Source organism: Pristiophorus japonicus, chromosome 8 (assembly GCF_044704955.1).
Source record: "Pristiophorus japonicus isolate sPriJap1 chromosome 8, sPriJap1.hap1, whole genome shotgun sequence".
Classification (NCBI taxonomy): domain Eukaryota; kingdom Metazoa; phylum Chordata; class Chondrichthyes; family Pristiophoridae; genus Pristiophorus; species Pristiophorus japonicus.
In genome coordinates this window covers 218166435-218182027 of record NC_091984.1, presented here as the reverse complement: position 1 = coordinate 218182027, position 15593 = coordinate 218166435, and the positions used below count along the sequence as shown (strand labels likewise).

The following is a 15593-nucleotide window of genomic DNA, read 5'->3' as shown; positions in this document are numbered from 1 at the left end:
GTTTTTTACTAGGGACAGCAGAAGATCTTGGCTGGTCCAAGTCCTAATCTGGCGGGCCGTGACAGGTGATTTATCATTTTCAAATGCTTCCATGACCATTAACAAGTCTGCGGGCTGCGCCATCATCAACAAGTTTGCAGGCTGTGCCATTTCCACCACCGTGGTGGGCAATGATAGCCGACTGAGACCATCCGCACAGTTCTCGGTGCCTGGCCTGTGGCGGATAGTATAGTTATACGCTGATAGCACGAGTGCCCATCTTTGTATGTGGGTTGAGGCATTAGTATTTATCGTCTTGTTTTCAGCGAACAGGGATATGAGGGGCTTGTGATCGGTTTCCAGCTCAAATTTGAGGCCAAACAGGTACTGATGCATTTTCTTTACCCCGAACACACGCTAATGCCTCTTTCTCAATCATGCTGTAGGCTCTCTCGGCCTTAGACAAGCTCCTGGAAGCACATAGGCGACAGGTTGCAACTTCCCCGCAATGTTAGCTTGTTGTAATACACACCCGACTCCGTACGACGACGCATCACATGCTAGCACAAGTCTTTTACACGGGTTATACAATACAAGCAGCTTGTTGGAGCATAAAATGTTTCTGGATTTCTCAAAAGCAATTACTTGGTTTTTTCCCCATACCCAGTTCTCACCTTTATGCAATAACACATGTAGGGGCGCTAAGAGGGTGCTTAACCCCGGTAGGAAGTTACCAAAATAGTTGAGGAGTTGCAGGAACGACCGCAGCTCCGTGACGTTCTGTGGCCTGGGTGCATTCCTGATAGCCTCTGTCTTGGCATCTGTGGACCGAATGCCATCCGCCATAATGTTTCTCCCCAAAAACTCCACTTCTGTTGCCATGAAGACGTATTTTGACCTCTTCAGCCGCAGCCCTACGCAATCCAGTCGCTGGAGGACCTCCTCCAGGTTTTGTAGGTGCTTGATGGTGTCCCGGCCCGTGACCAATATGTCGTCTTGAAAGACTACTGTGCGTGGTAACGACTTGAGTAGGCTCTCCATGTTTCTCTGGAAGATCGCTGCAGCCGACCGAATTCCAAACGGGCATCTGTTGTAGATGAGCAGTCCCTTGTGCGTGTTGATGCAGGTGAGGCCCTTCGAAGACTCCTCCAGCTCCTGCGTCATGTAGGCCGAAGTCAGGTTGAGCTTGGTGAACATCTTGCATCCTGCCAGCGTCGCAAATAGGTCGTCTGCCTTAGGTAGCGGGTAATAGTTACTTTATAATCGCCACAAATCCTGACTGTTCCAGTATTCAAAAGTGATGGCATAATCGGGCTGGCCCACTCACTGAATTCCACTGGGGAGATGATGCCCTCGCGTTGCAGCCTGTCCAGCTTGATTTCCACTCTCTCCCTCATCATGTGAGGTACCGCTCGCACCTTGTGGTGAATGGGTCGTGCCTCTGGGACCAAGTGGATCCGCACCTTTGCTCCGGAAAGGTTTCCAATGCCTGGCTCAAAAAGGGAAGGAAATTTGTTAAGAACCTGGGTACATGAGGCCTCATCGACATGTGATAGCGCTCGTATGTCATCCCAGTTCCAGCGGATTTTGCCCAGCCAGCTCCTTCCAAGCAGTGTGGGGCCATCGCCCGGGACAATCCAGAGAGTGGCAGTTCGTGCACCGTGCCCTCGTAGGTGACCTTGACCATGGCACTGCCCAGGACAGTGATAAGCTCTTTGGTGTACGTTCTCAGTTTCGTGTGGATGGGGCTCAGGGCTGGTCTGAATGCCTTGTTGCACCACAGTCTCTCAAACATCTTTTTACTCATGATGGATTGGCTAGCGCCAGTGTCCAGTTCCATGGCTACGGGTAAGCCATTCAATTTTACGTTTAGCATTATGGGTGGACATTTTGTCGAAAATGTGTGCACTCCGTGTACTTCAGCATCTGTCTCCTCTCTCTGTGGCTCAAAATTGCTTTGATCCACCATGGACTGATCTTCCTCTGCCACATGGTGGTTAGCAGGTTTTGCAGAGCTTGCAGCTTGTCTGCAAGCTCGTTGAAGATGCCCCATTGTTCCACAGCTCTTGCAAACATACTCTTTGAAGCAGCATGAATACGCTGAATGGAAGCCTCCACAACGCCAACAAGGTGTGAATTGCCTTGCATTCATCCTTTGTTGCGGACTCTGAGTCATCTGGGTCACCTAAGGCCTGCTGGCAGTGGCAGACTCGTGGTTTCTGCCCTGTACATTTCTGCTCACAAGCACAGTTCCAGTTAACTTATGAACATTGCTAGCATTATTGTGCTGAGAGATTTGTTTGGTGTTATCACTGGTGGACATAAACACCTGTGCTATCGCAATGGCCTTACTGAGGGTCTGTGTCTCTACAGTCAAAAATTTTCATAGGATGGTCTCGTGGCCAATGCCCAGTACAAAAAAATCTCTGAGCATTTGCTCCAGGTAGCCATCAAACTCACATTCTCCTGCAAGTCACCTTAGCTCGGCGACGTAGCTCGCCACTTCCTGACCTTCAGATCGCTGGCACGTGTAGAACCGATATCTTGCCATCAGCATACTTTCCCTCGGGTTGAGATGCTCCCGAACGAGTGTACACAGCTCCTCATACGATTTATCTGTGGGTTTCACCAGAGCCAGAAGATTCTTCATGAGGCTGTAGGTCGGTGCCCCGCAGACCGTGAGGAGGACCGCTCTCCTTTTTGCAGTACTTCCTTCTCCGTCCAGCTCATTGGCTACAAAGTACTGGTCTAGCCCTTCGACATAGGCTTCCCAATCCTCACCCTCCGAGAACTTCTCCAGGATGCCCACAGTTTGCTGCATCTTTGCATTGGATTCGTATACTCGTCGCCAGTTATTGTGTTCCTAACTGCACACAGGGAGGTTAAAGTAACAGTGACCTCAGTCTTTAATAAGACACTCCAGTATGAGGAACAGGCCTTAGGTGCCAGCTTATATACAGTGCTCCCAAGGGATGCTAGGATCCCTTGGAACTTCAGGGGATGAGCTCCCTGGTGGCGGAACATGGACGTGCATGCTTTACAGATACACAACAACTTCCATTTAGGCTTTCTATTGTCTCTTGAAAGCGGCAGAGAAACCATGAAGATGAAACAGTCACATTTTAACAACAGTTTCATCTTAATGGAATTGACTTTACCAAGTAATGAATTGGGAAACCTTACCAGCATGAAGTCTTGGGGACTCCAAGTGTGTATTGCCTCTCAGTGTTGCAGAAACAGTGCTTATTAAAAAGGAGTGCTCCCAATCTGCCTTTAATCACCACCAAACGCCCGCTTAACACATTAACCCGCGGATCTTGTTCTGCCATTATTGTTGAGTTTTGTTATAATTGTTGATTTATTGAAGGGACAGACTCGCATTTGCTCAGAATTCTGCTGGCATTTGTGAAGTTGCACACCTATCACTGCTTCCACCATAGAGATTTGTGTTACAAACATAAGAAAGAATGGCACAACAAAAGGCCATTCAGACTATCAACGCTACTCATTCTGCAAACAAAGTACAATCGACTCTATTAGTTCATTCATGTAATTTCCTGAAGGAAAGTTCTCCCTGATCACCAAAAATAATCAAGTGAAAATCCAGAATATTCATCTAGCCTGACACTTCCAATATTCCAATTCTGCCTTCAGTCCTCCAGAAAAATCCCACTCGAGCCCTCTGGGCCCAACAGCATAAAACAGTTGTGTGACATGGAGTATCTGATCATCAAAATTAAATGGGTGGATTGTACTCCATCTCGTGATGCATTGATTCCACTCTGTTTATTTCTGTATAATATAGGGAGGAATCCTGGGAGTAATGATAAGCTGGACCTGTGACTTGGATAAGGCAGCTTCAGAATGTAATCCTCATTATTCCTTTAGGAGGCTCGATTCCACTTCTAAAAGTAACAGCAGCTCCATCGGATATAATTTCAGGTCAGTACATCCTCTTTTTAGGTGCTTGTTCTTTTGGGTGCATGTTCTTGTTCTATTACATACTTCTTATGTAGTAGCATGTGAGTATATATAGATGTATATATATATATATATATATATATACTCACATGCTACTACATAAGAATTACGTTATAGATCAAATGAAGGATATTTTTTTAAGATTGAGAAGCTTAGGTAGATGGACCAGTGTGCATAATGGAGGGCACCATGAAGGTTGAAAAGAATTGAAGGAGAAGACAAAGTAAATCAAGAAACAGTGGTTAGTTGACATCAAGCTTGGGCTTTAAAAGGCTCTAGATTGCAGGAACAGCATGTAAGATAGTACATTTGAAACGTAGAAGAAGGAGAGAAAAAGCTCAAAGGAGCAAGACCATAAAAGTTTGGCACTTCAAGCCCATTCCCACTATAGATAATACCTAATTGCACTTTCATGCATTCCACCTACAGCACTCAATATTCTGAAGAATGCAATCAAACATTAGGGCTCCAAGATCACAAGCATTGATGGATAGAGTGGAGAAGAGTTTCAATTTGTGCAGGCAGCATCAATGGAGAGAGGAAGGTGGGGTTAACGTTTCAGGTCGATGACCTTTCGTCAGAACTGGAAGATGTTGCAGAAACAGCTTAAAAGAAGGAACAGGGCCAGGGAAAAGGGGGCGGAGAGAGGAAAAAAGAGACTTGATGAGACGGACAGGAAATGATTAAATAACAGAATTGATGATGGCACAAGATAAAAAGGTAATAATGAGAAAAATTAGAGAAATGAAAGAAGTATCTGAGACACAGAGGATATGTGAATGGTTATAGTAGAAGAGCAGAGGTAAGCATGAAAAATCTGGCAATGTGGACAAGGATTCAGTGGAATGGAAATGTGGTGGTTGAAAAAGGCAAGTAGACACCAGGGATTCAGACCACGCCATCGGCTGTGTGGGCATCCCCATCCAAAGCACCAGCTGATAATCTTCCCCCATTCTCAGTAGTGATGGTGCACTCATCCTAAATTATCAGTCGCTGCCATCGACAGAAAATAGGAGCAGTTAAGGCCTGAAGTTGTTAAATTCAATGTTACGGCCAGAAGGCTGCAAAGTGCCTTGTAGAACGTGGAGGTGCTTTTTCTCGGCTTGCGTTGAGTTTAATTGGAACAGTGGAGTTCAAAGACAGGAAGGTCAGAGTGGATGTGGAATGGACAGTCAAAGTGGAAGCTCAGGGCGACATTTGTGCACAGGTGGATGTATTCAGCAAAGTGATCACCCAATCTGCATTTCATCTCCCTAATGTAGAGGAGGATACAGTATACGAGGTTGGAAGAAGTGCCAGTAAATTGCTGTCTCACGCAGAAGTAGTATTTGGGGCTCTGTACAGTGGTACAGGAGGTGAAAGGGCAGGTGTTGTGTTTGCATGGGTAGATGTCGAGGAAGGACAGCAAGTGTCAGGGGTGATGCTGGAGTGGACCAGGGTGTCACGGAAGGAACAGTCCCTTTGGAATGATGAGAGGGGAGGGGAAGATGTAGTTGGTGGTGGGAGTGCGTTGGAGGTGGTGGAAATAGCGCTGGATGATCTGTTGAATGCGGAGGTTGGTAAAGTGGAAGGTGAGGAAAATCCTATCGTAATTCTGGAAGGTAGGAGAAGGGAAGTGAAGGGACAGATATAGTCGAGGGCCTTGTTTATCATGCAGGGAATCTCGATTGACAAAAATGGAGGACATTTTGGAAGCTATGGTGTGGTTGGTGGCATCGTCAGAGAAGACGTAATGGAGATTGTGAAACTGGGAGAAAGGAATGGAGTCACTGCAGGAAGTGAGGTCGGAAGGAGTATAAGAGGTAGCAAAGGGACTTGGTGGGCCTGTAGTACATGACAGTGGACAGTCTATCCCCAGAGATGGAGAAGTTGAGGAGAAGGGAAGGGAAGAGTCACCCGTTATTTGCATTGGTGCTACCATATCAAAACTTCTGATGAAAGACACCCATCCAAAATTTTAATCTATCTTTTCTCTTTCCAGTGCTAACATACCTGCTGCATTACCAGAATTTTTTGTTATTTCACTAGACTCATACAGCACATCATGTCTATACTGGCTCTGTAAAAGAACTGTCCAATTAGTCCCACTCTCCTGCTCTTTCCCCAAGGGCTTGCAAATTTTTACTTTACAAGTATACATCAAATTCCCTTTTGAAAGTTACCACTGAATCTGCTTCCAGCACCCTTTCAGGCAGTGTATTCCAGATCATAACAACACGTTTAGTAAAGAAGAATACCTCATCTCCCCTTGGTTCTTTGGACAATTATCTTATATCTATGTACTCTAGTGACCGACCTTCCTGTCAGTGGAAACACTTTCTCCCTGTCTACTCTATCAAACCAGGCATAATTTTGAACGTCTCTATTTAACATTTACTGCTCTAAGGAGAACAATCCCAGCTTCTGGAATCTATGATTGTTTAGTCTCTCCTGGTACCATTTTATTAAGTCTTCCCTGCACCCTCTCCAAAGCCTTAACATCCTTCCCAAAGTGTGCCTTCCAGAATTGGACACAATACTCCAGCAGCGGCCTAACTTGTGATTTATTTTTTCTTTTATCTCTGAATTTATAGTCATTTCTTTTCATTTGTGTAACTACATCTTCATCAACAACATCTCATTACCACTGAGTTCTGTCAGGTGCAGCTAAAAGCATTTAGGTGTGACATCAAGCAAAGACCTGACAATGACAACTTGTATTTATATTGCGCCTTTAACGTAGTAAAACATCCCAAGGTGCTTCAAAAGAATATTTTAAGACAAAAAAATTTGACACCGAGCCACATAAGGAGAAATTAGGGCAGGGGTTTGGTCAAGAGGTAGGATTTAAGGAGCGACTTAAAGGAGGAAAGAGAAGAAGAGTGTGGAGAGGTTTATGGAGGGAGTTCCAGAGCTTAGGGCCTAGGCAACAGAAGGCACGGCCACCAATGGTTGAGCGATTATAATCAGGGATGCTCAAGCGGGCGTAATTAGAAGAGTGCAGATATCTCAGAGGGTTTAGGGCTGGAGGAAATTGCAGAGATAGGGAGGGGCGATGCCATAGAGGGATTTGAAAACAAGGATGAGAATATTAAAATCGAGACATTGCTTAACCAGCCAATGTAGGTCAGCGAGCACAGGGGTGATGGGTGAGCGGGACTTGGTGCGAGTCAGGACACGGGCAGCTGAGTTTTGGATGATGTCGAGTTTACATAGGGCGGAACGAGGGAAGCCAGCCAGGAGTGCGTTGGAATAGTCAAGTCTAGAGGTAACCAATGCAAGGATACGGTTTCAGCAGTGGATGAGCTGAGGCAAGGGTGGAGATGGGCGATCTTAGTTATGCTGCGGATATATGAGGTTGGAAGCTCATTTCAGGTTCAAACCTGACACTAAGGTTGCGAACAGCATAGTTCCGCCTCAGACAGATATTAGGGAGAGGGCTGGAGTCAGTGGCTAGGGAATGGATTTTTCGGCGGGGACCGAAAACAATGGTTTTGATCTTCCCAATGTTTAATTGGAGAAAATTTCTGCTCATCCAGCACTGGATGTATGTCGGACAAGCAGTCTTAGTGGAGGGGTCGAGAGAAGTGGTGATGAGGTAGAGCTGGGTGTTGTCAGCGTACATGTGGAAACTAATGTTGTGTTTTCGGATGATGTCGCAAGGGACAGCAATGTAGATGAGAAATAGGCGGGTGCAAGGTTAATTCCTTGGGGGACACCAGGGGTAACGCTGCGGAGGCAGAGAAGTCCGGGAAGAGAAGGTACCATAATAAAAGTGTAATCTCCTTTTCCCTTTCATTTCTGTGTCTGAATGACAGGCATGCGAAGTACAACATTGAGAACGGCATTGAATACAGGACTCTAATAAAAGTGTTTGGGATAAGAATTGACATTATTGTCCATGGTGAGGTAAAAACAATATTTTATTTTGAAATGTTTTATTTTAAAATGTTTTCCAATAACGTGGCTATCTTGTGATTGTTAAATCTCTGCAGAAAGTGGCTAACTCTGATTATCATACAGTGCATTCTGCTTACCTCTAAGTTTTAGGCTGTCCCTGATGTAGGATAAGGTTTCAGAGTGGCCCACATATGCCTTCCCTCTCTTTCAAAATGATCACCACCCTCAAATAAGCCCATCCTTTATCCCTCTAGCCTGTCCAATTACTACCCTATCTCTAATCTCCCTTTCCTATCCAAGGTCCTGGAATGCATAGTTGCCCTCCAGCTCGGTGCTCATCTCTCCCACCAATCCACGTTCAAATCCCTTCAGTCTGGTTTTCATCCAGCTCACAGTACTGAGTTAAAGTATCACTGACAGTATCTGTGGCTCCAACCCTGGTGTTCCTTGACCTCCTCAAATTCTCTGCACCTTTTGACATGATCAACATCTCATTCTTCTCCATTGCCTTCCCTGTGGTTCATCTCTGTGACATTGTCCTCACATGATTCCACTCCGAACAGCTAGCACATGCCCTGCAGTGGTTTCTTCTCCAGTGTCTGCACAGTGTCGAGTGCTTCAAGATTCCATCTTTGGCCAATCCTTGATGAAGACTCTTGACCAAGTGTCTCATATGGCCCTCATGAAGAAGCTGGAATCTATGGACGTACATGGCCAAAGTAAATATTAGATTAATGATCTAATTAATCATCTTTGCTTTCTGTGGTGTTAACATCTTTTCACTGGATGTCATCAAGTCCCAGGTCGCTGGTTAGAGTGTGGGCTGGAACATTGGTGGGGCCCAGGCACAGCGGGAAGGTCTTAGCGGAGGTGCGGCAAATGAGGCCAGCCCACACTGCGATTTGTGTGCGCACTAGGTCTGTACAGCAGAGCAGGTCTCCAGTTGTCCTGGTTAACACTTGCTACTGGATAAAGGCCTAGCTCTGTCAAACCCGTGTGGTGGCTGATGTGCAACGGTCACCACACGTTAAAAAAAAATCCATGCACATGCACCTTCCACCCCTGAAATAGCGGGTCCTTGATTGAAACATCTATGAACTCATCCTTTTTGGTGTGGAAGCAAGTCATCCTCATTCGAGGAACCGCCTATGAAGATGATGACTGGACTGGTTGAATCCACATAAAGTAACCCTGTGGAGGTTAACAATAAACTGTCAGACATGGATACATACCAGCAAAAATACATTTAAGACAGACATCCACACTGAATAAATTGATGAGGGCTAGTTGTATTGTAGCCAACCATATGTACTGGCCATCCACAGTCTAACATCGAACAAAGGAAACTTCCTAACATCCGAGAGACTTGACTGGCTGATGGGATTTTTTAATAGGGGTTTACTCTGACTATTTCAAATTACATAAAACTAATATATCTTTATTTTTCTCTCACCTCAAAGAGCAATATTATGACTTTGAACAACTCAAATTGTGATCTAGAAGTTATTAAGTGGAAGATATAAGAGTCTGTCCAAATCATTGATTTGTATAGATGTTTGATAGTTCTGACCCAGATGAGCTTAGACACAGATCTTTGACATTCTGGTGAGAAGAGGCAAAGGACAGTTTGGTCATTCCTATCTTTCTTCAATGCCCCAATGCAGATTGTACTTATGATGCATAAAACATGTGCCCAAACAATTCTCCTTTATGGTTCAGAACTCCGAGGCGTGCAATAGAAGGACTTCCTTTAGCCCATGTACGAGATGCAGGATCAAATCTGCGAGGACATTTTGTTGCAAAAAAGTAAAACAGTTGCAGGGAGGGAGAGCTCTGATCTGCATCGACCTGTTGCTTAGCATTCTGAAAGCAGAGTTTGTCTCAGGAGAGCAAACATTTTGCCAAAAAACCTCACCTGAAGACTTGGACCAAGTAGTTGGTGAGTAAGTTTGATACATGGCTTAGGATTTAGAACTATAGAAATTTACATCATAGAAGGAGGCCATTCAGCCCATCATATTTCTACCAGTTCTTTACTGGAGCAATCCAAAACTAATCTCACTGGTTCACTCTCTCCCCTTCGACCAGTATCTTCACCTGTTTCAAAGATTTATCCAATTATTCTTTGTGCCTCAACCATGCCATGTGGTAAAGTACTCCATGTTCCAGGAACCCTTGGCATAATGACATTTCTTCTAACCTCTTCCAGTGACAACTTTAAATTGATCATCACTGACTCCCCAACCAGAGGAAATAGTTGTTCCCTATTCACTGCATCAAACCCTTCATAATTCTAAAAACCTTTATGAGATCTCTTCTTAGCATTAAATGCTCCAGTGGAGATAGTTCCAACATTTCTAGTCTTTCCCCCACTATAGTTTCTCATCCTTTGTTTGTCAGTCATCTAATGACCAGCTAATGATAATCCTCCTTGAATGGTGCTGACTGGGGTCAGAGATGACGCATTTGATGCCAGAAGATTGGAACTAAGTCGGTCCTGTCTTCTGTGGCAAACTCAAAAATCTGATATTCGAGCCAATCAAATCCGTTCCAGAGCACTGCTGTGGCTAGACCTCAGCTGGCTAGTCAAAGAGGTAGACCTGTCATTGTGTGTTGCCATTTCCCTACTTGGCTCCAGATAAACATGAAAATCAATGCCCAAATAAGTAGGTTGCCCATTTACCAAAATTCCTTGAATTCTGGGGAGATCCCAGGAGATTGGAAAACTGCAATCTCCTGGGATCTCCCCAGAATTCAGGGAATTTTGGTAAATGTAACACCCCTATTTAAAAAAGGAGGCAGACAAAAAGCAGGAAACTATAGACCAGTTAGCTTAACATCTGTGGTTGTTAAAATGTTGGGAGTCCATTATTAAACAAGCAGTAGCAAGACATTTGGATAAGCAAAATTCGATCAGGCAGAGTCAGCATGGATTTATGAAGGGGAAGTCATGTTTGACAAATTTGCTGGAGTTCTTCGAGGATGGATAAAGGGGAACCAGTGGATGTGGTATATTTGTACTTCCAGAAGGCATTTGACAAGGTGCCACATAAAAGTTTACTGCACAAGATAAAAATTCACAGGATTGGGGGTAATATATTAGCATGGATAGAGGATTGGCTAATGAACAGAAAACAGAGAGTCGGGATAAATGGTTCATTCTCTGATTGGCAACCAGTAACTAGTGGGGTGCCGCAGGGATCAGTGCTGGGACCCCAACTATTTACAATCTATATTAACAACTTGGAAGAAGGGACTGAGTGTAATGTAGCCAAGTTTGCTGACGATACAAAGATGGGAGGAAAACCAGTGTGAGGAGGACACAAAAAATCTGCAAAAGGACATAGACAGCTAAGTGAGTGGGCAAAAATTTGGCAGATGGAGTATAATGTTGGAAAGTGTGAGGTCATGCACTTTGGCAGAAAAAAAATCAAAGAGCAAGTTATTATTTAAATGGAGAACGATTGCAAAGTGCCGCAGTACAATGGAACCTGGGGGTACTTGTGCATGAAATGCAAAAGGATAGTATGCAGGTACAGTAAGTGATCAGGAAGGCCAATGGTATCTTGGCCTTTATTGCAAAGGGGATGGAGTATAAAAGCAGGGAAGTCTTGCTACAGCTATATAAGATATTGGTGAGGCCACATCTAGAATACTGCGTGCAGTTTTGGTTTCCTTATTTACGAAAGGATATATTTGCTTTGGAGGCAGTTCAGAAAAGGTTCACTAGGTTGATTCCGGGGATGAGGTGGTTGACTTATGAAGAAAGTTTGAGCCTCTACTCATTGAAATTCAGAAGAATGAGGTGATCTTAACGAAACGTATAAGATAATGAGGGGGCTTGACAAGGTGGATGCAGAAAGGATGTTTCCACTGATGGGGGAGACTAGAACTAGAGGGCATGATCTTAGAATAAGGGGCCACTCATTTAAAACAGAGATGAGGAGAAATTTCTTCTCAGAGGATTGTGAATCTGTGGAATTCACTGCCTCAGGGAGCTGTGGAAGCTGGGACATTGAATAAATTTAAGGCAGAAATAGACAGTTTCTTAAAAGATAATGGGATAAGGGGTTATGGGGAGCAGGCGGGGAAGTGGAGCCGAGTCCATGATCAGATCAGCCATGATCTTATTGAATGGCAGAGCAGGCTCGAGGGGCCGTATGACCTACTCCTGCTCCTATTTCTTATATTCTTATATAAATAAACAAGCAACAGCTCTGTGCTGGCAAGCTGAGTGCCTTTCGCTGGTTAACCTGCAGAGCACCCCATGCACATACTTGTCCCATTATCTGAACGCATGTATTCTGCATCTACTGATGACATCCAATTGTACCTCTCTGCCACGACCCTGGACTCCATGACTGTTACTGTTCTGTCCAACTGCTTGTCTAACATCTAGTTAGTCAGAGCTTTCTCCAACTAAAATTTGCACAAATTAAGATATCCTTTTTGACCTCTGCCAGAAACTCTGCAATGTAGCCCCTCATTCAATCCCACACCCCAGCTGCTCACTGTGGCTAAACCTGATGATGTGCAATCTGATTGTCCTTTTTAACCTTGAGAGAGTTGAAAATGTTGTTCTTGGCAATGGATGTCCAGCATTTCCTCCTCCTTAATATCATCTACCAACATCCTTACCTCACTCCTAACCCTCATTTATGTCTTTATCACCTCCAATGCTCTCCTTGCTGGCTTCCTGAGCTCCCCCTTGCATAAACTTCAACTTGTCTAAACCTCGGTTGTTATGTATTTAACCCTTGGCAACCTGATCTCAGCATCCCTTGGGAGCACTGTATATAAGCAGGTCATCCACGCGGTACCTGCACTCTGGAGTCTTATTAAAGGAGCTAAGGTCACACTTACTCATTGCTCACAGTATTCAGTTTCATCCTTTATTATGAGTTTATCATCAGACACATGTACCCTTTTCCACAATAAGCCCCTCCCATTTATCACCCTCATCTTTGCCATCTTCAATGGCTTCCCTGCCCAAACACATTGATTTCAAAATCCTCATCCTCATTACAAATCATTTTGTTTCTGTGTCCGATATTACCTCTGAAAACTCTTCAACTTCATTGTCCTTGCTTGTAGATTCTGTTCTAATTTTGCCCTCTTCTGGATTCCCCTCCCGCCTCTTAACATCCATTATATACTTGATGAAGAAACAGTGAGGTTTGCCATGATAGCTACTAAAGTCATTACCTGAAGGCTGAGTATGGGAACACATGTTCATCTCTCGAGGGCACATCATGATTGAGTTGCAAAGAGGAAAGCTGCTTAAGCTCTGCATGTCTGACTGGTGAAACCACATTCAATGGCAAATAGTGTACATCCATTTATGTGTCAAGGAGATTGTGCAATGTACTTACACATTTTATGGAGAGTTGTGCTGGTCATCATGTTGCTCACGTGGAGTTCCTCATACCTATAGTCTATATGGTGAGGACTGAGACACATGCTTGTCAATAATCTCACAGCCAACTTGTGATTATTCCCCTTAGGGTGGGTGAAGGTAAGCAGTTTCTTTGGAGGCAAGGTGGCTCAGAATCACTTCATCCCTCAATCAAACTTAGTAATCCAATACTTAAGGCAAGCACATCTGCAGTCCTTTGGAACACTGTTGATGATTGACTAATGAAACCTGGAAAGGAAGATCAGCAATGGGCTCTGAGACTCTTCCTATTTGACTCCAGATTATCATGAAATCCAATGCCGTGGACAAGCAGCAGGAAGCTTACTCTGTGCTGGTAGATATTGGATAATCCTTATCTTTTTAATTCAAAATAACAGATTTGTGGACTCAAGAGACAGTAATATGTCTGATAACACATTACATTATTCATCTCAAAACATTCATCTTAAGACTGCATATAGAGTAGTACATGTGAGTAAGACATACCTACATATATATATGCTCATGAGTAAAGGACTCATTGGGGGTTCACGAATCATCACCTTTCCAGGTCAGTCATGGAACTTAAAAGTACCCTAATCTAGCTTTGTTTGGGCTCCTTATTTATACACCAAGGAAGACTTGCATTTAAATACTGTCTTTCACAACCTCAGGATATCCCAAAGCGCTTCACAGCCAATTAAGTACTCTTGAAGTGTAGTCACTGTTGAAATTTAGAAAACAAACGTTACCTGCAGACTATCATGTAGCAGTTTCCATTGTCTAATTTAACAGTTGTCTCAGTTCACATTGTGGTAAACCATTGATAATCATCCCTTCTGCTTCAGCTTCCTGCTTCTGCTTTAGCTTCTTGCTTCTGCTTTGTCTGATTTGCTCAAGTATGTGCATTCAGCAGTCAAATTAGTTAAACTCTTTGAGTCGGCTCCGCATTTCTATTCGACTTAGCCCTATCCAACCCATGATTCCTGCATTAGTTGTTCTGCCTTGGTTCCTATGCTGAAACAGCAGGCCTAATTATTTATGTCTCAACAGTAGGCTGCTTGGTTTTAGCTGGTTAAACTTTAGCACACACATGGCAATCCCTTGGCTCTGCCAACTGGCAATTCAGATAAGTGTCCCTAGTACATGTGCTATCTATTGGGTAAATAGAATGTTTTCCAACATTTTGTTTCAGCAATCCCAGGGACACTCTTCTGTTTGCACATGTACAAAAGTAGTCAAAGTGTGCTAGGAGTTGCAGTTGTTGCTGGGATGACTGTTATTTGTATAACTATGCAGGTATTGTACAAAGCTCAAACACAGTATTATCATTGCAAAACTGCATTGCATGCATGGGATGTTGGGAGTTCCTGTTGTGTATCTGTCTGCACCCTCATCCATAAACTTTCCTAACTTTTCCCCATGTATCTTTGGAAAATGCCTTCTGAAGGTCTCTTGATAGGAGAGATATAACCTCACAAAAAAATGTAAGTTAAACTGGCACATTAACTCCAGTAGGAATGTTTAAGAAATGCCTTAAAATGTTCAACATTATTCGTACACCTTTGCTTTTCAATACTTTCATTGGAATGCAAATGTTGATTGAGAAAAGGTCATCCACCCATTATGCTTCTTTCAACATGCCGTGTAAGTTCTACAAGGTCACCGAGTCTCCTCAACACAGTTAGAGGCAGGTGAAAGTTGTCTCTCGAACTCAATTGAGCAAAAATTCCTGGATATTAACCTAACGTTAATCAGTCCAGATCCGCTGCAGTCCACAGATGACATTCTAATACTTCCAATAAGGCAGCAGATAAAGCATTCAGTCAATTATTAGATTAGCTATGTCTACAGATATAGTACAATCTTCACTCCCTTTCACAACCAGATTTTTATTCAGAACCTTATTTCATCAACGTAGTAACTAACTGCTGAGAGTTTATTTAACATATCTTGTCCTCAGTAGAAGTTCTAGTATCTAATCTTACCAATCTTATACTGCTTTGCTGTATACTGTGTAGCCAATTTATGTTAATTTGGTTACACGCACATTATCTTTGCAACAAAGCATTTTTATGACTTGGATCATGTATTCCTCTCCTCCAGGGTGAATAAAATTACATAACAAAGAAAAGGAAACATATTTACAGAGTCATCAATTCAAAAGGTAGTGGGGATGAGCTGGCACTGACATCATCCACAGCTCACAATTATATTTTGAAATGTTAGAGGCCTTGGTGCTTGACTGCAGTGCTACACTCCCTAATCTGGCATTTCTACAAGTGGATGGAGTATGGGAGATGGTTGGCTGGTGTTTCTCAGTCAAAGGTTCCGAAGCTGGTGGTTATTATTGATATCA

General features: G+C 43.6%; 1 protein-coding gene across 1 annotated transcript in view; it reads left to right on the top strand.

Annotated features, from left to right (window-relative positions):
* Window positions 1–15593, top strand: part of p2rx2 (purinergic receptor P2X, ligand-gated ion channel, 2) — a 99138-nt gene that overhangs the window by 71961 nt on the left and 11584 nt on the right. The window contains exons 8-9 of the mRNA XM_070886376.1: window positions 3785–3921; window positions 7758–7848. Of these exons, the coding sequence (XP_070742477.1) occupies window positions 3785–3921; window positions 7758–7848 (228 nt within the window). The remainder of the gene's footprint in view (window positions 1–3784; window positions 3922–7757; window positions 7849–15593) is intronic.